This window comes from Hypanus sabinus, chromosome 11 (assembly GCF_030144855.1).
Source record: "Hypanus sabinus isolate sHypSab1 chromosome 11, sHypSab1.hap1, whole genome shotgun sequence".
NCBI lineage: Eukaryota > Metazoa > Chordata > Chondrichthyes > Myliobatiformes > Dasyatidae > Hypanus > Hypanus sabinus.
In genome coordinates, this window is record NC_082716.1 from 40,045,475 (window position 1) to 40,069,523 (window position 24,049).

The window sequence follows — 24,049 nt, forward strand, 5'->3', positions numbered from 1 at the left end:
AACTTGGTCAGCAAGCCGTTGTTGCTGGGAGTTTTATTTGAGTCAAAAGAATGGATGGAGCTAGTCAGCTCTTCCAGGGTTAGTGGATAGTTCAGACTCTCTCACTTGCTGCTATCTTTTTTGTAGGCCTCCATTAGTCTCGATAGACCATGGATTTGCACGTTGGAAAGTTTCCAGGGCACAAGCCTGGGCAAGATTGTTTTTTAATGGCAGCTATCTAACACCTCCATGATAGATGACAGGAAGCTCTGGGAGGCTGTGGTATCTGTGGCCTTTCTTTCTGACACATAAGAATCTACAGATCTTCAATATGTCTGTCTATGAGGATGCTACTAAGCCATCCACTTCCTTAAGTCTGTGGATCACAGAGCTCTGCCCTCCTCCCCCCCCCCCCCCCCCCCATGAACCTATTGGAAGAAGAAACATGAGCACGTCTCATCCTGGATCAGAAGAACATCTTGAAGGAATCAGTGGTGAAGTGCTGGGTTTGCCAGCCTTTCAGCTCTCATAATTCCTCCCTCACATCCACCCTCTTGAACTGCAGAGAAGAAGTTACTGCACCTCTGTCTGGAGTTTACAGTTCCCTCTGATCCTTCTCGCTTTCTGAAACACTTTGCAGATGAAGAATGTCTTGGGTTTTTTTTCCAGTGACTCAGTTGAATTGGGAACTAGGGAGGGGGCTATCACTGGCCCATGAGTGAGACTTAGAAAGGAGTGTTCACGGGCTTTCAGTGTTTTTCCGGACTGGAAGAGGAGGTACTCAGGCACTGGCAGAGGCAGTATGTCGTGAGGCTGTCAGGAAGGACAGGCTGATGATAGGACAAAAATGCAGTCAGTGGGATGAGTTGCAGTGTAACAGGAGAACAAAATCAAAAAGGATGATGAATACAGGACTGAAGGTATGTTATTTCTTTGCATGCAGTACACAAAATAACGACGATCTTCTAGTGCAGTTCGAGATTGGAAGCTATTGCGTTGTGGACATCATTAAGTCGTGGCTAAAAGAAGATTATAGTTGTGAAATTAACATGCAAGGACACACACTGTATGAAAAAGACAGACAGGTAGCAAAAAGGGTTGGCACAGCTCCGTTGACAAAAAAATGAAATCAAATCTGAAGAAAGAAGTGATATAGGATTGGAATATGTAGAACCATTGTGGGTAGAGATAAGGAAATGCAAGGGTAAAAAAGGATCTGATGGGAATTATATACAGGACTCTGAACAGTAGCCAAGATATGAGTTAAAATTTATAGTGGGAGATAGAAAATGCATGTCAAATAGGCAATGTTACAATAGTCATGGAGGATTTCAATGTGCACGTAAACTGGGAAAAATCAGGTCCGTACTGATTTTGGATCGCAAGGGGGTGAATTTGAAGTGTCTATGAGATGGCTGAAGGATGGTTGTAGTTGGGAGCTGAATCTCCAAGGTTACACATTGTATCAGAGGGGTAGGAAGGTAGGAAGAGGGGGAGGCATGGCTCTACTGGTAAAGAATGGCATCAAATCAGTAGAAAGATGTGATGTAGGATCGGAAGATGTTGAATCCTTGTAGGTTAAGTTCAGAAACTGCAAAGGTAAGAGAACCCTGATGGCAGTTATATGCAGGCCTTCCAACAGTGGCTGGGAGGTGGACCACAGATTACAACAGGAAATAGAAAAAGTATGTCAAAAGGGCAATGTAATGATAGTCATGGGAAATTTTAACATGTAGGTTGATTGGGAAAATCAAGTTGGAAATGGATCTCAAGAGAGTAAGTTTGTTGAATGCCTAAGAGATGGCTTTTTAGAACAGTTTGCCATTGAGCCTACTAGGGGATCAGCTATACTGGATTGGGTGTTATGCAATGAACCGGAGGCGATTAGGGAGCTTAAGGTAAAAGAACCCTTAGGAGCCAGTGATCACAATATGATTGAGTTCAACTTGAAATTTGATAGGGAGCAAGTAAAGTCTGACATAGCAGTATTTCAGTGGAGTAAGGGAAATTATGGTGGTATGAGAGAGGAGTTGGCTAAAGTAAATTGGAAGGCACTGCCGGCAGAAATGTCAGCAGAGCAGCGATGGTGTAAATTTCTGGGAAAAATGAGAAAGTTGCAGGACATGTGTATTCCAGGAGTGGAGAAATACTCAAATGGCAAAATAGTATAACCATAGCTGACAAGGGAAGTCAAAGATAAGGTAAAAACAAAAGAGAACAGATATTACAAAGCAAAAATTAATGGGAAGGTAGAGGATTGGGAATTTTTAAAAACCTACAGAGAGCAACTGGAAGAATCATTAGGAGGGAAAAGATGAAATATGAAAGCAAGCTAACAAATAATATCAAAGTGGATAGTAAAAGCTTTTTCAATCATGTAAAAAATAAAAAAGAGATGAGAGTGGATATAGAACGGCTAGAAAATGAGGCCAGAGAAATAATAATGGGGAAAAAGTAGTTGGCAGATGAACTAAATGAGTATTTTGCCTCAGTCTTCACTGTGGAAGACACTAGCAGTATGCCTGATGTTGTAGTGTGTGAAGGAAGAGAAGTGCGTGCAGTTACAAGAGAGAAGGTGTCCAAAAGGCTGGAAGACCTAAAGGTACATATGTGATGAACTGCACCCTAGAGTTCTGAAAGAGGTTGTGTTCGAGATTGTGGCAGCATTCGAAATGATCTTTCAAAAATCATTAGACTCTGGCATGGTGCCAGAGGACTAGAAAATTGCAAATGTCACTCCACTCTTTAAGAAAGGAGGAAGGCAGCAGAAAGGGAATTATAGACCAGTTAGCCTGACCTCAGTGGTTGGGAAGATGTTAGAGTCAACTGTTAATGATGAGTTGATGGAGTACTTGGTGACACAGGACAAGATAGGACAAAGTCAGCATGGTTTCCTTCAGGGAAAATCTTGCCTAATGAACCTGTTGGAATTCTTTGAGGAGATTACAAGTAGAATAGATAAAGGGGATGCAGTGGATGTTGTATATTTGGACTTTGACAAGATGCCACACATGAGGCTGCTTACCAAGTTAAGAGTGCATGGACTTACAGAAAAGTTTCTAGTATGTTTAGAGCATTGGCTGGTTGGAAGAAAGCAGCGAATGGAAATAAAAGCATCCTTTTGTGATTGGCTGCCAGTGACAGTGACTGCAGGGGTCCGTGTTGGGACCATCTCTTTTTATGCTGTATATAAATGATTTAGACGATGAAATAGATGGCTTTGTTGCTAGGATTGCAGATGATACCAGGATTGGTGGAGGGACAGGTAGTGTTGAGGAACCAGGTAGATGCAGAAGGACTTAGACAGATTAGGAGAATGGGCAAAGAGTGACAGATGGAATACAGTATAGGGAAATGTATGGTCATGTGTTTGGGTAGAAGGAATAAAAGCATAGACTATATTCTAAATTTGAAAATCTGAGGTGCAAAGGGTCTTGGGAGTCCTCGTGCAATGATTCCTTAAAGGTTAACTTGCAAGTTGAATCAGTGGTAAGGAAGGCAAATGCAATTTTAGCGTTCATTCAGGAGGACTAGAATTTCAAAAATAAGGATGTAATGTTGAGGCTTTATAAAGCCCTAGTGAGGCCTCACGGAGTATTGTGGGCAGTTTTGGGCCCTTTATCTCAGAAAGCATGTGCTGACATTGCAGAGGGTTCAAAGAAGGTTCACAAAAATGATTCCGTTATTGAATGGCCTATCATCCAAGGAGCATTTGATGGCTGTACACCTGTACTTGGTGGAATTTAGAAGAATGAGGGGGGAATCTCATTAAAATGTTGAAAGGCCGAGATAGAGTGAATGTGGGGAGGATGTTTCCTTTGGAGGGGGAGTCTAGGACTAGAGGGCACAAAACCTCAAAATAGGGGGATGTCCATATAGAATGGAGATGAAAAGGTATTTCTTTGGTCAAAGAGTGGTGAATCTGTGAAATTCATAGCCACAGGCAGCTGTGGAGGCTAGGTTATTGGGTGTATTTAAGGTGGATGATGACAGATTCTTGATGTCAGGGAGTAAAAGCTTATGGGGAGAAGGCAGGAGAATGGGGTTGAGAGGGAAATGGATGAGTCATGATTAAATGATGTAGCAGATTAAATGGGCCAAATGACCTACAACTGCTCCAATGTCTTATGGGCTTATCATCTTATGTTCTCCTCGGATGCTTCCTACCAGTGAATGGGGGAATAAAAGAAGGGTTTCAAGGTTCTCCAGCCTGTGTGTTCCTCTCTAGTTTCTTAATGTTCTCCAGGGTCAGCAGCTATATGTTCAGCTTTCATGTCCGCCCCCCTCTGCCTTCTGGTCTTCCCATGGGTGACAGGAGGTTTGGAGGAGGCAGTGGCCAGAGAAGAACGTTGGTGTGATGCCGGTGGATCTGACCATGATGGGCTCTGATATGAAGAGGACATTGATCTGAGAGCAGGCTGAGATGCAGTTGAAGTTATCGGCCAGAACGACCAGCTGGCAGCAGTGGTGGGAGCTGCTCAAGGACAGCCAGTTGCTCGCTCTGACTAGGTGAGATGTACACATAAATTAGATGGAGCAGTCTGTTGTCATGCATTAAGTCTGCCACAAGGCGGCGCCCTCGACCACCTCTTCAACTTGAGTGATTGAGAAGTTGCCTCCCCATAGCAAAATCCCCTGGCCAGAAGCACGACGATTATTACACCTGACCATAGGCCACCATGACAACCCTCACTCCTGCCAGAAAGTCACGATGGCCTGGACCTTGACCAGGTACTGTAAGGTACGTGGAACTGTTCTCTTTACACTGCGCAGATTCAAAGATGCCAGTTTTAAACCCATGATTAGCTGTTGAAGCACAATTCTCATCCTGGTCACTCAGCCTGAGCCGTCATGGCTTGGTGAGTTGCTGGACATTTTGTGGGGTCAGGTACTGACGATAATCCCCCCTCTGGTGTGGCGATGCTGGTAGTGAGACTGGGGGGGTGGGGGTGGGGGAGGTTGGTCGCTGCTTCTTCTCTAACGTCCTGCACTGATCAACCAACACCCTCCACCTCTGAGCTGGGGTGCACAGGACACTGGTCTGCTCCCAGACTGCTGGGGCTGGGAGCTGGTGGCTCCTGCGCTGCTCCCGTTCTCCTAGAGCCGGGGCTGGAAGGCCGCTGCGCAACTCCCAGTTTCCCCACAGCTGGTGTTGACTGGGCACCATGCTGATCCCAGTCTCCTGGAGCTTGGGGCTTATGCCCTCTGTGCTGCCCCAGTCTCCCTGAGCTGGGGGGTGTCAGCAGTACATCCATATTTTCCCCTCCTGCCTTTTCCTCTCCTGTTTGGTGCTTCCTCTGCCTATGTCACCAGTTTCTCGCTCTGGCTTCATCATCTGACAAGGAGAGCTTGCTGCTCTGCCCTTTTCTCCTGTTCCATTTGACCCCCCTCTTTTTGCCCCTCTGCCCTCCCCTCCTCCATGGTCCCCTTCTCATCTTGTCAGGGGTTTTCTGGTAGTGGCGGCTTTGGGAGTTCAAAGCGATCAGCCTTTCTTTGGTCACAGTCTGGCCGTGGCCTCTGTGCTGACGGTAGGCTCGTTGGCATTTGCCTGAGCATTGCCATCACCAGCTCCCCCTCTCGTTGCCCGTGCATGGGATACCTCGGGCAGGCTTTGTCCTCTCCACAGAGGTTGCAGCATTTGCTCTCCTGGCAGTCCCTTGTCTGGTGTCCTTCCTGTTTGCAGTTCTTGCAGATCACTGCAATGACATGCGAGACCTTTTCCAGTTACGGCACACCCTGGGTTCACCAGCATTCAAAAGGTTTCAAAGGCACATTTAATGTCAAGGAAATGTATACAATATACATCTTGAAATACTTTTTCTTCGCAACCATCCGGAAAAACAGAGGAGTGCCTCAGAGAACGAATGACAGTTAAATGTTAGAACCCAAAGTGCCCCCCCAGCTCCCCTTCCCATGCATGAGCAGCAGCAAATCAAAGATCTCCCTCCCCCACCCACAAAAAATGCATCACGCCCCCACCGAGCACTCAAGTGTGCAGCAAAGCATCAATAAAGACACAGACCTGCAGTACCCCAAAGACTACTCGTACACCCGGTAATTCGACATGCCACAGTGTGTGTCTCCCTCCCTCTCCCCTCTCCCTAATAAAAGAAAAAGCAGTGTCTCCGCTTCACAGCGAGAGGGGAGACATAACAAACGACTCACTGATTTAAGATGTTACGAGTCCATTGCGTCACATTTTCTGAGCTCTGTGGCCAAAGAGCTTGAGTCTCTGGACACACATCCGGCAGCGAACTTGCTGCTTCCCATCTTCCGCCTCCTACCGATTCCCTGAAGAAGCACCGACCACGAGTCTGCCCGCCTCCAGAACCACAAAATCCCGCAACTCCAAAAGCAAACTAATCTCCTAGGCCGCGTCCTTGGCATATCGAATAACAGCTCATCGTGAGACCCCGAGAGTGGGTCCTATTCCCACAAAGAACCGAAGTCAGCGTGTAACTACAGGTCAGGGTCTTCAAAAGAAAAATAAAGGTATTAAAGATAGAAATAGAGCTATTTCCGAAGATGCAAGCAAGGGAGTCGCTGATAGGCGCTGTTTTCTCTCAGCTCCACCGCAGTTCCTTCCAATGGCAAAGACTGCAGGAGGGTGGATGTCAGAGCTATTCGAATCCTCATCTGGAACTTGCTTGTCTAGATCCCGAACATACCCTTAATGCCCACACAGTTTCCTGCACCCTCGATGAAACAGGCAAGGAAGGAGGGGACATCCATAATGGTTATATGTGGATTGAACATAGGCATTGTGATCAGATGCTCCTTCTAGCTGGGGAATGAAGAATAGTGGCTGTACCTTCAGCAATTAACAGCTGTGCTTTGTTCCCCTTCCGTCAAAAATCCTTGTCAAAGCGCTTCTGAAAATCCAAGTAAACAACATCCACTGACAAACAGCAAGGTGGCACTGGTGACCAACAGCGACATCTAGCAGACAGCTTACAAAACTTCACCATACTCTTCTTCTTCTGAACTGCGATTAACTGCAGCCTGTCATTTCCCTTTTAAGAATATATTTTTGGGCTGACTGAACGATCTGGTGCTTCTGCAGCCTGTCTGGTGTAGATGAGATTCTGTGTCGATTCCTAATGGCGGAACACAAACCCGTGCTTGGCTCCATTACTCCACACGGATTAAAGCATCAAGCAAGATAAAGTTATCAAGGACATGAACAGATATTCAGCACCGCCTGCCTGTGTCTGACTGGTCTCTCTTGCCACTGCTGGTGGGTGGAACATGCAGGAGTGTTGGCTCCCACGCTGCTGGCTGTTGCCTGCAATCATTGGTCTTCTGAATGTGCTCCACAATTGTGGACTAGCTTCAGGGATTCTGCAGTTCATGTTCATGTTCCTTTGTAAAGCTCTTATAAAAAAATATTTGTACAATTGAATGTGCTAAGCTAACTCTGCAGCTATGGCATGCAGCCAATGACACAGTGCTGAAGTCTCACTTGTGGGGTATTGTTTACTTTGTATTGCTTGCATGATTTGTTCTTCTTTCACACTTTGGGTGTTTGATGGTTTTTGTGGTTTTTTTCTTTGAATATGTTCTATTGTGTTTTTTTTGTTTTGTGGTCGTCTGCAAGAAGACAAATCTCAAAACTGTATACTGTATGTATACTTTGAACTTTGACTTTCCTTTGTCTATCATGCCTGTTACTTCCTCAAAGAATTCCAAAAGGCAAGATTTTCCTTTAAGGAAACCATGCAGACTTTGACATACAGTACTTTATCATGTGACTCCCACTATCCCAAGGCCTCAGAGTTAAAAGTGGACTCCAACACCCTGCCAACCTCTTAAGTCAGGCTAACGGGTTTATAATTTGCTGTCTTTTGCCTTCCTCCCTTCTTAAAGAGTAGAGTGACTTTTGCAATTTTCTGTCCTCTGGAATCATTCCAAAATCTAGTGATTCTTGAAAGACCATTATTCATATCTCCACAATGGCTACCGCTTTCAGAGCCCTGGGATGGAGTCTATTTGGTACAAAAGTTTTATCTACCTCCAGACCTTTTAGCTCCCCAAACACCTTCTCCTTAATAATAGCACTTCTGTCCCCTGACATAGCAAAGACGGGCTGACCCACTTTCATCTTTTCTTTTTCCATGATATCATAGAAATATGGCTTAATTTCAATGCACATTGCTAGTATCAATAATAACAAGAAGCAGAACAGTAAAGATGATTTACTTCAATTGCAAAGCATACTGAATGGAATGCACCTGGATATCATGTAATCTTGTCCCCCTACTTCAAGAAAGATATATCTGTAATTGCTACTTTGGAGATTGGAAAATGAGGAGTGATTTTATTAGACCAATAGAGCATGGATACAAGCCCTTTGGCCCACTGTCAAGGCCAACCATAGTGCCCATCCAGCTAGGTCCAATTTCCTTGGTTCATCGATTATCCCTCTAAGCCCTGCCCCTCCATGTGCTATCTAATTGTTTCTTAAATGATACTAATGAACCTGCCTACCCACTTCATCTGGCAGCTCATTCCATAGCCTCACTATCCACTGCGTGAAAATGTTGCCCCTCAAACCCCTTTAAAATCTTTTCCCTCTCACCCTCAGTCTATGTCCCCTATTTTGGAGAGATCTGTTACTGCCCATCTTATCTGCACCTTTCCTAATTTCAAACAGTTCCATAAGGTTACCCCTCATTCTCAGTACTGAAACATATGAAAGAGTGGGGTTAGTGATTTCACTAACTGAAGAATCCTGAATGCAGGGACATAGTTACAAGATTACGGAACAGTTGTTTAAAATGGAAGTGCATGGGAAGATACACTTGTAGAGGACACTGGATCTCTGAAATGCTCCACCCCAGAGATTTCTGGAGGCTAATTAATGGGGGGTAAAAATAAATAAATCTGCAGATGCCAGAAATCTAAAAAAATCATAAAATGCTGAAAATACTCAGGAACTCATGACACAAGAGTCAAGTCGGAGTCCCTCTACCAAAACTGAAAAGAAGAACAAAGGAACTTGCAGAGCTGCAGGGAGGGTAGATGTCTCCTAGAATTTGAAACTGGGATGCCCATGGTGATAGACTGCAACAGGTCTTTATTCCTTGGAACATAGGAGAATAATGGCAAAATTAAAGAAGTACTTAAATTTGTGAGAGGCATAGATAAGGTGGATGGTAACAGACTTTACCCTCAGGGTAGGACAATCCAAAATGACGGGATATAGATTTAGGGTTAATGAGCTTAATGAGGACCTGAGGGGCAACTTTCCATGCAGAGGATGCTGAGTATGATTGAGGCAGGTAGAATAGTGTAATTTAAGGAGCATTTGGATAGGTATATGGAGGAGAAGGCCTTGGAGAGATAAGCGCAGAATGCAGAAAATTGGGACGAGCTCGGGAGATAATGTGGTCAGCATAGACTAATTGGGCTGAAGGGCTTGTATCTGTGCTGCATTGCTCTCTGACTCTCTCTGGTTCATGAATGAATGGCAGCAATTAAAAGGGAAGAGCATAGACAAAAAAGACTATTAAAAAAAAGAATACGAGAGTTGTAAAACATGGAAGAGAAAACATCCCAGAAGTTGGGCACATCCTTCAGTTCCAAAAGAAAAAAAAAACCTAATCTTAAAGATGAATGTCAAATGAAGATTGAGAAATCCAGGTACTTCAAACTGTAGAATTCAATTACTTAATCTGGACAAATGTGAAGAGTTGTACACTGGGAAGTCAAATGTAAAAGGGAAGTGTACCGTAAATGGCAGGACCCTAAGAAGCATTGATGCACTGAGGGATCTTGAGTCGCAAATTAACAGCTCCCTGAAGATGACAACAGAACTTGACCGTGTGGTAAAGAAGGCACAGGGCATACTTCCTTTCATTGGTCAGGGCCTTGAGTTTAAATGTCAGAAAGTCATGTGGTAGCTGCATAAAACTCTGATGAGGACACCTTTCGAATATTGCATGCAGTACTAGTCACCGCACTCCAGGAGATCGGCTGTGTGAATGTAGGGCAGAAATCGGAGGCAAATACAATGAAATTGTTGAGTTTGGCTTGAGGGCAGGAGGTGGCACCAATGAGGTCCACGAAGTACCAGAGAAAGTGTTAAGAGAGTGGACACAGGTGGGACTGGAACAAAGACTTTTCCACATATTCCACTATAAGGCAAACATAACTTGGACACTTGCAAGAGACTAATCTACACCGTTGATCTGGAGGATGAGGTGGAGTAGAGAGTTGCTCAGCATGAGAACCAATTCAGCCAGATGAATGTGTGGATTGGTGGAGAAGAACTGTTTGGGCTTCCCTTCAAACAAGAAATGGTATGCTCTCAGACCATCCTGATGTGGGATAAAGATATATAGAGATGTGCATGGAAAAGAAGAGTTTGTTGGGAAAGGGAAATGGTAACAGTCAAAACCGTGCAGGGCATTAGAAGTGTCACAGATATAGTTCTGAAGTATAATTGGAAGTATTTCAAGTGGAAGAGATACATTTTTGAAAGATAGAGAATTAAAAGAGATGAGGAACAGGGACAAAATGGAGATGAAGTAATGGGCAGATGAAGCATGATCATATTGAGCGGCAAGGCTCAGTGGCTTATTCTTGCTCCTATTCAAGAGGATAAACAGCAAATCAAAGTAAAGTATTATATTTTACTGCTTTTACAACCAGCCTTTTGTGAATTCTCCTCTCCCTTAACATCACCATTGATGGCCATGCCTGAACAAAGTAAATCCCACCATTCCTTTCTTCAATCCCATGTCTCTTCTCCCTTATAATTATACTCCTTTTATAACTTGTCATTCTTCATCTGGCTCTTTCTTTCATTCTGATGAAACCTCTTTCTGGTGTGTTCTTTACATTAAGGGTGCTAGGTAAGAGCAAGTTATTGTCCTGAGACCAGAAAAAGCATTACATTTCGGGTAGGCAAATGAGGGATGGATGAAGGACTTTAAGGAATGCTATTTGCCTATCCAGCACCCACATCCTGGTAACAGCACACAAATTGACATTTTTTAAAATTTCAATTTCACAGTCTTCCATGTTCTAGTTTGAACTCAAGACATCTTGCCCCTGGTTTAGTTAAATACATTCCAGCTTTTTATATTGAACACATCTTTTACTCAAAGAACCTGAAAATATTGAATAAGATGCTGGTTTACCTTGGACTAAGTTGTCCACATCGGTCCCAATATGTATTGTCTACCTTAGACACTGGGCTTACAGCAAGCAGTTCAGTATAGTTGGAAAAGCAACAAGTAGCTGTTGAAAGAAGGAAATTAACCTCAATAAGGTTTCCACTGGCTAAACTTGTATAAAAGAAATACCAACAACACGGAAATATTTCTGAGATTACTTAATCTGTAAAGTCTACATGTAATAAAACTCTCATGAACATCTGTATCAAAACAACATATTTTTAAAAAGGACAATATTACAACAGAAAACAATGGAGTATAGATCTGGTATTCAAATGACTTCTCAATATCAGTCACCATGAGTAGAAGTAGAATGGAGTCCAGGCACCTGAGCACAATGAAGAAGATTCTGCAAATTACAGCGAGGAAACAAAGAAATAAGTAGATGAAAGAAAAGTCAAAGTTAATTTTATATCTTATATTCAATTTATACAAAGTTTTAGAAATATATGGAAAGTTTTGCACAGAAAGGCACTGTCTTATGAATTTTAAAGGAGAATTGGATAGTGATTCAAGAGGTTGGAATTTTGTAAAACCAGAAAATGCTAGAAACTCCAGCAAGTCAGGCAGCATCTGTGGAGAGAAAAATGGTTAATATTTTTGGGTTCTTGACCCTTCATTGGAAAGAGAAATGAGCAAGCAAGCTAAATTCCAGAAGGGTTGGGAGGAGAGATGGATGTTAAAGAAAATTGGATATCATCAAGGAGAAGGTATTTACAGCCTTACAGCACATTAAAGAGGGTAAATCCCAGTGCTTGACCAGGTATGTCCTTGGACTTTGTGGCAGGTTAGAGAGGAAATTGCAGAAGCCCTTGTGGAGATACTTGCTTCAAAGTTAGCCACTGGTGAAGTTCCCAAATGTTGTTCCACTGTTTAAAATGGGTAATAAGGTCAAGCCAGGGAACTACAACCTGGTCAGCCTGATAGCAGTAGTGAGGAGGCTACCAAGGGAATTTTGAGAGACACGATCTATCAGCATTCAGATAGGCAGAGTCTGATTAAGAGAAGTCAGCATGTCTTTATACAAATGAAGTCACATTTGATGAACCTTTTAGAGTTTTATTTTAACCCCAAAGTAGAAGGAGGTACGTCAGTGGAGGATGTTTGGAATTTAGCAAGGTCTTGCATGGTAGGCTGGTCTGGACAGTTAGACCCCATGGAATCCAGGAAGAGATAGTTAGGTGGGTTTAAAATTAGCTCACAGGTAGGCAACAGAGGATGGTGGCAGAAGGTTGCTTCTTGGAATGAGTAATTACAAGAGAAGCCAGATGGTAACAATCTTTTCCCCATGGTAGTGAAACTAGGGGACATAGAATGAAGGCTAAATATTTAAAAGGGTCCTGAGGGGTAATGTTTTCATTCAGGTGGTGGAGAGTATATGGAATGAGCTTCCAGAGGAAGTGGTGGAAGCAGGCATAATAATATAATTGGATAGGTAGACGAAGGGGAAGGCTCAGATGAAGGAAATTGATATGAGATGATTGGTACCGTGTTCCGTATGGACTTATTGGGTAAAAAAATGCCTGTTCTCTGAGCTATAGATCTTTCTAGTTCTATGAAATACCCCTGAAGGGATGACATTCCAGATCTGCTGAGATCCTGCTGCTTGAAGATTATTAAAGCAAACTTAAAGCAAAAGAGAAAACAAACAAATTGGCAGGTGACAGTTATGAAATGCAGATAAGAGCTTTGCAGAAACCTGAAACCAGAAGGAACACCTCAAGGCTGGGTGCTTATCCTCCTGCTGTACTAGCTTTACACTTCTGACTGTGTGGCTAAGTGCAGCTCCAATGCCACACAGTCAGTGGTGCCGTCAAGTTTGCTGACGACACCACTGTCATAGGCCAACTCAAGCATAGTGATGATTCAGCATATAGGAGGGAGATTGAAAATCTGGCTGAGTGGTGCCACAACAACAACTCTCACTCAGTGTCAGCAAGACTAAGGAGCTGATTGTTGATTTTAGGAGAAGGAAACTGGAGTCCATGAGCCATTCCTCATTGGAAGATCAGAGGCGGAGAGGGTCAGCAACTTTAAATTCCTTGGTTCCTGGGCCCAGCTCATATGTGCAATTACGAAGAAAGCATGGAAGTGCCTCTACTTCCTTAGGAGTTTACAGAGATTCGGTATGACATCTAAGACTTTTACTGTGGAGAATATATTAACTGGATGCATAACAGCCTGGTATGGATACACCAATATCCTTGAAAGGAAAATCCTACAAAGAGTAGTGGATACAGCGCAGTCCATCATGGGTAAAGCATATTTACACACAGCGTTGTCGCAGCAAAGCAGCATTAATCATTAGGGACCCCTGCCACCCTGGCCATGCTCTCTTCTCACTGCTGCCATCAAGAAGAAAGTACAGGAGCCTCAGGACACACACTGTCAGGTTCAGGAACTGTTATTACCCCTCAACCATCAGGCTCTTGAACGAAAGAGAATGACTTCATTCAACTTTACTTGCCCCATTTTTGAAATGTTTCCACAATCAATGGACTCACCTTTAAGAACTCCTCATCTCATGTTTTTGATACTTATTTCTTATTTCTTCTTATTATTATTATTATTATTATTTCTTTCTTTTTGTATTTGCAGTTTGTCTCCTGCACTCCGGTTGAATGCCCAAGTTTGGCGGTCTTTCATTGATTCTATTGAGTATGCCCACAAGAAAATAAATATCAGGGTTGCCTACAGTGACACATATATACTTTGAACTTTAAATTTACTTTGAACTTAGAACTTTGGAAATGTCCAATAGATTACGTGCTATCTCTGAAGAGAGAAAACTGAGTTTTATAGTACAGATGTATGATCATAGAGCCTTATTGACCAGAGAAACTAATTTACCAATAAATTTTAAACTTGTTATTGAGTCTGGCACGCTGCCGCATGTCCGGAAGTTGAGGTTCTCTTCCTCAAGCTTATATTGTACCTCATTGGAGGATGCCACAAGTAGAGGGGTCATTGTGAGAATGGATGAGAGAGTCGAAGCGATGGACAATATGAAGCTCTGGGTTGCCGCTGCAGTCTGTAACTGAGTGCTCTGAAATGCGGTAATGCAACTCTTGTGTTTTGGTTTCTTCAATCATGAGCTCCTAATGGAATACACTTCATCAGAAGAAGTGCAAGTGAATTGCAGCTTCTTCCACAAGGGCAGTTTAGGTGAATGGATGGTGGGGAAAGATTTTCTTCAGTTATGTGGCAAAGTGCTAAGAGAGGAGAGCTGTTGATAGAAATATAAATGTGAACCAGAGAGTTGTGAAGGAAATGGTCCATTTGGGATGCTGAAAGGAGGAGGGAGCTGAAGATGTTTGATGGTGCAATCTCATTGAACATGCCAGAAGGTATAAAGGGTAATTTGTTGCTTGCAAAGGCTGGTGGGATTAAAGATGAAGATTCTTTTTCTTGTCAGGAGGAGAGGCATGAAAACAGATGTATAGGAACTAGATTGGACATGGTAAATGTGTAGTTTTCTTCAATATATAACCTGTAATATGAATTTTGACGGTTTCCCATTTTTTGTGATTAATGACATGACTTTACAGCATTTTATCTATTACTTGCACACCAACTTACATTGAGAGAAACGTCGGCACTCCCTCATTCCGGGCTCAGGAGCAGATGTTGATTTGTGATATCTTCCGCTCAGACAATTTTCTCCTTTGCAACTATTTGCCAGTGACAATATTGCAATAGAGATACCCAGCAAAGTTATCATTGTGATTATTGACTTCAAACCTGCAAATGATAGCAGAATAGACATCAACCTGTATTATTATTAGTTTTTTTAATTTATTGTTTGTTCAAAGTGACTTCACACAGTAGATTCATTTTATAATGAATTTTAATTTCTTAATCACTTAAGAGTATCCTGCTTCCATGCTTAGTTTTCACCAATGAACAAAGATTGATGACTATAAACTCAGATCATGGATTCATTTCACATTATCTTCCCCGTTCACATTTAAAAAGAAAAACAGAAAATATTGTAATGTTGTAAGTACTTAACCAGTCAGGCAGCATCTGTGGAGACAAGATAATTTTTCAACTATGACTTTTCATTGGAGTCTACAATACATTTTGTAGTTTGAATGCACTGCATCTTTGATGTGATGGCATTGAAGGGAATGGTGGCTTCAAATTGAATCACTTGTAAATAGGATCGTTAAAACTCCAGTTAAGAAAAGGGTTCTAAACACTGAGAGGAAGCTTATTATCTCAGTAGGGGGCAACAACACTTAACAAGGAATAATGCAGTGACAATCAAAAACAGCACACACAAAATGCCGGAGGAACTCTGCAAGATGCGGAGGCAGCATCTCTGGCAGGAAATGAACAATCAACATTTCAGGCCAAGACCCTTTATCAGCATTTTCTCTGTATTGCTCAAGATTTCCAGCTTCTGCAGTTCCTCTAGTGTGACAATCAAAAATAAATCTGGTATTTTATGAATTGCAAGGAAATTGAACAAAATCCTTTTTTGACAACGTTGATTCAAAAATTTCCTCTTGTATATGGCAGAACAAAAATCTTAGATTAGGTAAAAGGTATTTACAGAAGGCAAGGAAGGAAGGTGGATTGGCATTGCCTAATTTTAGATTTTATTATTGGGCAATTAATATTCGATATTTGAAATGTTGGTTAAGGGATTGGGATTTATGTCCTAGCCCTCATTGGGTAAACCTGGAAACTAAATCTGTACAAGGATTTTCATTGGGTTCTATTTTAGGGACTTCTCTTCCCCTTGCTTTTTCTAAATTGCATAAACGAATTGACAATCTGATAGTCAAACACACTTTACGTGTATGGTTTCAATTTCGGAAATTTTTTGGGTTGAATCAATTTGTTGTAACTATCCCTATTGTATCCAATTTGAATCAATTTGTTTTAACTATCCCTATTGTATCCAATTTCTTCTTTCATCCTTCTATTATGGACCAAGCTTATTCAGCTTGGAAGACTAAAGGAATACTACGATTTTCTGATCTATTTTTGGATAATTGTTTTACGTCTTTTGAACAATTATCTAATAGATATAATTTGCCCAGATCTCATTTTTTTAGATATTTACAGATTAGGAATTTCTTAAACACTGTACTTCCTACCTTTCCAAATCTTGATTCTTCAGGTATTTTGGAGAAATTGTTAGAATTAAATCCTTTTCAGAAAGGTGTAATATCAAATGTTTACAATATAATTATGAAAATACATTCAGAGGCCTTTTAAAAGATTAAAAATGATTGGGAAAGAGAACTTAACTTTATTATCCCTAGAGAATTGGGGTAAAATTCTTCAATTAGTTAATTTATCCTCTATATGTGCTAAACATTCATTGATACAGTTTAAAGTTGTGCACAGGTCTCATATGTCCAAGGATAAATTGCCATGCTTTTATTCCCATATAAATCCTATATGTGACAGATGTCATTCTGAGATAGCTTCTTTAACTCATATGTTTTGGTCATGTCCGCTTTTGAAAAAATATTGGAAAGACATTTTCGATATTATTTCCACGGTATTGAACATTGATTTACATCCACATCCTGTTACTGCAATCTTTGGTTTACCAATGATTACCATTTATCTTCTTCTGCTTGTCGGATTATTGCATTTCTTACATTAATGGCTAGAAGATCTATTTTGTTCAATTGGAAAGAAATTAATCCCCCTACCATATTTCATTGGTTTTCTCAAACTATGTTATGTCTAAATTTGGAGAAAATTAGAAGTGTTGTATATGACCCTTCTATTAAATTTGAAAAGATTTGGAGGCCATTTATTCAACATTTTCACATGATGTAATTTGACCCTATTCCAATCCTATTTGTTTTTCTGGTTTTGATTTTATATATATTGAGAGGATCAGAGTTGGGGACACGTGATTTTGTAATTTTTTTTATAGATACTGTAAGTAGCCCATATTTATTTATTTATTTATTTATTTATTTATTTATTTATTTATTTATTTATTTATTTATTTTTCTTCTTTTTTCTTAATAGTTAGTGGTTAGTTTGTTAGTTTAGTTTTTCTTAGGGTCTTAATTTTTTTTCTTTTTCTCTTTTCTGTTTTTTTTCAACATAAATTACTTAGTATTTTTTTGTTTCGTTTATATGATATTTGTATCATTCATGATTTGGGAAGACTTAACTATAATGTACTTATTGCTTGTGTATCCTTTTATGTTCATTTTAATTTTATAAGTTTGTAATCCCATTATCTATGTACTAATCTTATCATGTTGATATTAATAAAAAGATTGAAAAAGGAAAAGCAAAATTATTTGAATTTTTAAAAAAATTCCAAATACATAGCTCGTGAAATAAAAAAAAATAATAAAAGATCCCTTTTCTGATGTGAATGGCCGAGAGAACAGCCAGTGGTCGTGGTGCACATAGGTACCAACGATATAGGTAAAAAATGGGATGAGGTCCTACAAGGTGAATTTAAGGAGTTAGGAGATAAACTAAAAAGTAGGACCACAAAGGTAATAATCTCTGGATTACTACCAGAGCCATGTGCTAGTCAGAGTAGAAATAGGAGGACATTTCAGATGAATACGTGGCTTGAAAAATGGTGCAAGGGGGAGGGATTCAAATTTCTGGGGCATTGGAACCAGTTCTGGGGGAGGTGGGACTGGTATAAACAGGATGGTCTGCACCTGGGCTGGACTGGAACCAATGTCCTAGGGGGAGCGTTTGCTATTGCTTTTCAGGAGACTTTAAACTAATGTGGCAGGGGGATGGGAACAAGTGCAGAGAGACAGAGGGGTGTAAAATGAGGGTAGAAGCAAAAAATAGTAAGGTGAAAAGTAAAAGTGGCAGGCAGGCAAATCCAGGGCAAAAAGCAAAAAGGGCCATTTTTCAACATAATTGTATAAGGGCTAAGAGTGTTGTAAAAACAAGCCTGAAGGCTTTGTGTGTCAATGCGAGGAGCATTCGTAACAAGGTGGATGAATTGAATGTGCAGACAGTTATTAATGAATATGATATAGTTGGGATCACAGAGACATGGCTCCAGGGTGACCAAGAAAGGGAGCTCAACATCCAGGGATATTCAATATTCAGGAGGGATAGACAGGAAAGAAAAGGAGGTGGGGTAGCATTGCTGGTTAGAGAGGAGATTAACAGAATAGAAAGAAAGGACATTAGCCTGGAGGATGTGGAATCGATATGGGTAGAGCTGCATAACACTAAGGGGCAGAAAACGCTGGTGGAAGTTGTGTACAGGCCACCTAACAGTAGTAGTGAGGTTGAGGATGGCATTAAACAGTAAATTAGAAATGCGTGCAATAAAGGAACAGTAGTTATAATGGGTGACTTCAATCTACATATAGATTGGGTGAACCAAATTGGTAAGGGTGCTGAGGAAGAGGATTTCTTGGAATGTATGCAGGATGGTTTTCTGAACCAACATGTCAAGGAACTAACTAGAGAGCAGGCCATTCTAGATTGGATATTGAGCAATGAGGAAGGGTTAGTTAGCAAACTTGTCGTGCGAGGCCCCTTGGGTAAGAGTCACCATAATATGGTGGAATTCTTCATTAAGATGGAGAGTGATATAGTTAATTCAGAAACAAAGGTTCTGAACTTAAAGAAGGGTAACTTTGAAGGTATGAGACGTGAATTAGCTAAGACAGACTGGCAAATGATACTTAAATGGTTGACGGTGGATATGCAATGGCAAGCATTTAAAGATTGCATGGATGAACTACAACAATTGTTCATCCCATTTTGGCAAAAGAATAAACCAGGGAAGGTAGTGCACCCGTGGCTAACAAGGGAAATTAGGGATAGTATCAGGTCCAAAGAAGAAACATATAAATTAGCAAAAAAAAGCGGCACACCTGAGGACTGGGAGAAATTCAGAAACCAGTAGAGGAGGACAAAGGGCTTAATTAAGAAAGGGGCAAAAGATTATGAGAGAAAGCTGGCAGGGAACATAAAAACTGACTGTAAAAGCTTTTATAGATACATGAAAAGAAAAAGATTGGTCAAGACAAATGTAGGTCCTTTACAGTCAGAAACAGGTGAATTGATCATAGGGAACAAAAACATGGCAGACCAATTGAATAACTACTTTGGTTCTGTCTTCACTAAGGAGGACATAAATAATCTTCCGGAAATAGTAAGGGACCGAGGGTCTAGTGGGACGGAGGATCTGAGGGAAATATATATTAGTAGGGAAGTGGTGTTAGGTAAATTGAAGGGATTAAAGGCAGATAAATCCCCAGGGCCAGATGGTCTGCATCCCAGAGTGCTTAAGGAAGTAGCCCAAGAAATAGTGGATGCATTAGTGATAATTTTTCAAAACTCCTTAGATTCTGCATTAGTTCCTGAGGATTGGAGGGTGGCTAATGTAACCCCACCTTTTAAAAAAGGAGGGAGAGAGAAACTGGGGAATTATAGACTGGTTAGTCTGACATCGGTGGTGGGGAAAATGCTAGAGTCGGTGATCAAAGATGTGATAACAGCACATTTGGAAAGAGGTGAAATCATCGGACAAAGTCAGCATGGATTTGTGAAAGGAAAATCACGTCTGACGAATCTTATAGAAGTTTTTGAAGATGTAACTAGTAGGGTGGATAGGGGAGAGCCAGTGGATGTGGTATATTTAGATTTTCAAAAGGCTTTTGACAAGGTCTCACACAGGAGACCTTCAAGCTTAAAGCACACGGTATTGGGGGTATGGTATTGATGTGGAGAGAGAATTGGTTGGCACACAGGAAGCAAAGAGTGGGAGTAAACGGGACCTTTACAGAATGGCAGGCAGTGACTAGTGGGGTACCGCAAGGCTCAGTGATGGGACCCCAGTTGTTTACAATATATATTAATGATTTAGACGAGGGAATTAAATGCAGCATCTCCAAGTTTGCGGATGACACGAAGCTGGGTGGCGGTGTTAGCTGTGAGGAGGATGCTAAGAGGATGCAGGTGACTTGACATGACCTGGATCAACTGGGCTTATACTCACTGGAATTTAGAAGATTGAGGGGGGACCTTATTGAAATGTATAAAATTCTAAAGGGATTGGACAGGCCAGATGCAGGAAGATTGTCCCCGATGTTGGGGAAGTCCAGAATGAGGGATCGCAGTTTAAGGATAAAGTGAAAGCCTTTTAGGACCGAGATGAGGAGAAACTTCACACAGTGAGTGGTGAATCTGTGGAATTCTCTGCCACAGGAAACAGTTTAGGCCGGTTCTTTAGCTATATTTAAGAGGGAGTTAGATATGGCCCTTGTGGCTAAAGGGATCAGGGGGTATGGAGAGAAAGCAGGTACAGGGTTCTGAGATGGATGATCAGCCATGATCATACTGAATGGCGGGGCAGGCTCGAAGGGCCGAATGGCCTACTCCAGCACCTATTTTCTATGTTTCTATGTTAGATGAGTGGGCAAATTCATGGCAGATACAATTTAATGTGGATAAGTGTGAGGTTATCCACTTTGGTTGCAAGAACAGGAAAACAGATTATTAACTGAGCAATGGCCGATTAGGAAAAGGGGAGATGCAACGAGACCTGGGTGTTATTGTCCACCAATCATTGAAGGTGGGCATGCAAGTACAGCAGGCAGTGAAAAAGGCAAATGGTATGTTGGCATTCATAGCAAAAGGATTTGAGTACAGGAGCAGGGAGGTTCTACTGCAGTTGTACAAGGCCTTGGTGAGACCGCACCTAGAATATTGTGTGCAGTTTTGGTCCCCTAATCTGAGGAAAGACATTCTTGCCATAGAGGGAGTACAGAGAAGGTTCACCAGATTGATTCCTGGGATGGCAGGACTTTCATATGAAGAAAGACTGGATCGACTAGGCTTATACTCATTGGAATTTAGAAGATTGAGGGGGGGATCTTATTAAAACGTATAAAATTCTAAAGGGATTGGACAGGCTAGATGCAGGAAGATTGTTTCCAATGTTGGGGAAGTCCAGAAGGAGGGGTCACAGTTTAAGGATAAAGGGGAAGCCTTTTAGGACTGAGATGAGGAAAAACTTCTTCACACAGAGAGTGGTGAATCTGTGGAATTCTCTGCCACAGGAAACAGTTGAGGCCGGTTCATTGGCAATATTTAAGAGGGAGTTAGATATGGCCCTTGTGGCTAAAGGGATCAGGGGGTATGGAGAGAAAGCAGGTACAGGGTTCTGAGTCGGATGATCGGCCATGATCGTACTGAATGGCGGTGCAGGCTTGAAGGGCCAGATGGCCTACTCCTGCACCTATTTTCTATGTTTCTATGAGAAAGTAGCCATTAATAAATGTTTGCACGGGAGAGTAGGTATTAGTAAAATGAGAAACAGTTCAAAAATTCACATGGTTAATTTTTTTCACAAGGATTTATATTTCCAGGATTCAAGAAATCTCACAAAAATGCAATATTTGCAGAAGAAATAGTGTCACAGAGAAACAAACAAATTAGAGGAAATACAGAGGGGCTGAGCAAAGATAGAGTGATTGCAGACATGAAACAAAATAGCAGAGTAAACAGCAGGCAAGAAATATAAATTACTCATTTACAGAGAACAATGCTTAAATGAGGAAAAAGAGACCATCTGACTATTTAAAAATCAAATGATTAAACCTTCATAAAATTAAGATCTCATTTTCAAATATTTATAATCTAAATTTAATAAGTTTTTTCCCCTTTTAATCTTTTTCCTTGTTTCTCATATCATTTTTAAGTTCAGACAGAAAATGTTCAGAAGGCTTCTATCCACAGTCAATATACAATCATATATTACTGCCCACTTCAGTCTGCTCTGAATACATATAATGCAACTATAATAAACTACAAATGATTGTTACCATCGCCAACTATTACCTGTTGATGTGACAGAAGAATTGGAAACCCCTCTTTGTCATGTGTCCGTCACTTTTATAATGGATGAGTTGTATAATTTGTTCACTCTCTCATTGGATGATTTGCTGAAGTGGTTGCCATTGACCATAAATGTACCTTCTGAACTTTGGATAATCTGAAATGCTGATGTCATCATTACGAGTATTGACTAAGAGTTGGAGATAAATAGTTCACCACTTTATTTGAAGTAGATAAACAGTTTGTTCCTTGGCTTTTTTAATTCAACTGTATGAGAAATTTTCTCAATGTTTGATGAGAAACTCAATTCCATGCCATAAAACACACTGCAACATCTTAAAGCCATGTTCAGATTAACTTTCAACCTTTTTGATCTGTCAAACATTTATATAAGATTTTTAGTTGATCAGAGTTCAGCAACCTGAGTTAGTTTGCAACACATCTCCTCCCGTCCAAATTTAAATGCACAGTTAGTTAATCAGATATTAGCTGCGACTCATTTGGTGAATTCTAGCATGTAACACAGACAATTCTGGGCCCAATTCCTTTTTCAGGAACTCAAGTACAAAAATCAAACAGACAGTTTAGTGCAGGTTAGAGAAAATGTGCTATCAGGAGTGCCATGTTTCAGATTATTTAAATAGCAACTGCCCTGCTAATAGAAAGTACCATTTGGGTCACTGAAGAGAAGTTAACAGCAGTATTGGGTAAACATTAATCTTTTAATCAACACCAATAATAAAACTGTTTATGTGGCCATTATTACATTCATGTTTGTGGAAAGTGGCTGTATGTAAATTGACTCCTGCTCTTCTAATCATAGAGAAGTTTTCATACTTCAAAAATTATTTCATGCATATAGATCATTTTGCTTACCAAAGGTACTATATAAATGCAAGGCATTGTTCCATTTTTCTAGTTGATACGAAACATGGCTTAATGGAAACATTTTCACTTTCATTCAGAAGTTGATGGACTGAAGCCCCACTACTTCATTTTGGTTCCTCAGGAGTGAGGAGAGAACTGCTTATGTAAAGGACCTTGATGAAAAAATAGGACTACATTTACCAACATTTAAGTGTATTCTCTGTTAAGTTTTGTAACTTCAAAACTTTAAGCTAATTCAAAGGAAGATATGGGAGTCTAACATTGTGTTTACTTTAAGTGAGGCATTCATGTATTGTTAACGGTGATCAACCGGATGTAATGAAACAAGTTGCTTCTTTTCCACCTTTATTAGTAGCAAGCTACAAGAGAGAACCCTCCTGCACTCTCACAGAGTCAGCCACGGAGGTCTCTCTGTAGAAGCACAGAGATACAGATGTTTTATACCATCTTTGTCACGTATGCAGAAAACAATTTCTAGCTAACCCCCCACAGTCACATGTCCAGCAACAGTGATAGTATGAGACAAAGTCCACTTAATCACCTCAAACAAAATAGATATTCCAGTCAAGTAAGTGGACTATTGATACAGAAGGCCAATCGGTTTAATTAAATAAGGAATGCCCTACCTGCTTTGTTGGAGCCAAAACTTAAATTACAAAGATAAGAACATCCACCAACTTTTATGCTTTAATTGAGAAAGTGATGCCCTGTCTAATCACCTTTTGTCAAAACCAAAACGTGTGAAAAGTCAGGAGACATGATCTCAGTCCAAAGAGCAGCTGCTCAAACACGCTGCAGCCATTCTCAGGCTACGCCCACACAAGACCAGATAATTTTGAAAACGCCGGTTTCGTGTAAAAATGATAGGCGTCCACACTATGCGTTTTAAAAAATATCTCTATCCACGTTAAAACAGAGATTTTGGTGAATCTCCTTCTCCTGTGCATGCACAGAACACATCTACCAAAAACAAGCGACATGTTTGGTGTTGAAACTCGCCGTAAAAGTGCGCATTTGTGTAGTTACAGACCAGAAAAACTTAAAACCACAGACGGCTGTTGGCTTTCGCGCAGGAGAACTTGTAAAAAAAAATACTGGAGCATATGGGGGCAACCGACAGGGAGTTCACGGACAGATTGACCTGGCTGACGACAAACATTGAAAGACAAACTAACTCTGTTGCATTA

The 24,049-nt window shown here is 41.0% G+C and overlaps 1 protein-coding gene across 1 annotated transcript in view; it reads right to left on the reverse strand.

Annotated features, from left to right (window-relative positions):
* The window catches only part of LOC132401880 (riboflavin-binding protein-like), a 46,475-nt gene extending 24,343 nt beyond the window's left edge, over window positions 1–22,132 (reverse strand). The window contains exons 1-3 of the mRNA XM_059984198.1: window positions 21,978–22,132; window positions 14,739–14,900; window positions 11,124–11,223 (exon numbers count right to left, since the gene is read on the reverse strand). Coding sequence (XP_059840181.1) covers window positions 11,124–11,223; window positions 14,739–14,880 — 242 coding nt within the window. The 5' untranslated portion in view covers window positions 14,881–14,900; window positions 21,978–22,132. The remainder of the gene's footprint in view (window positions 1–11,123; window positions 11,224–14,738; window positions 14,901–21,977) is intronic.
* Between the last annotated feature and the right edge of the window lie 1,917 nt (window positions 22,133–24,049).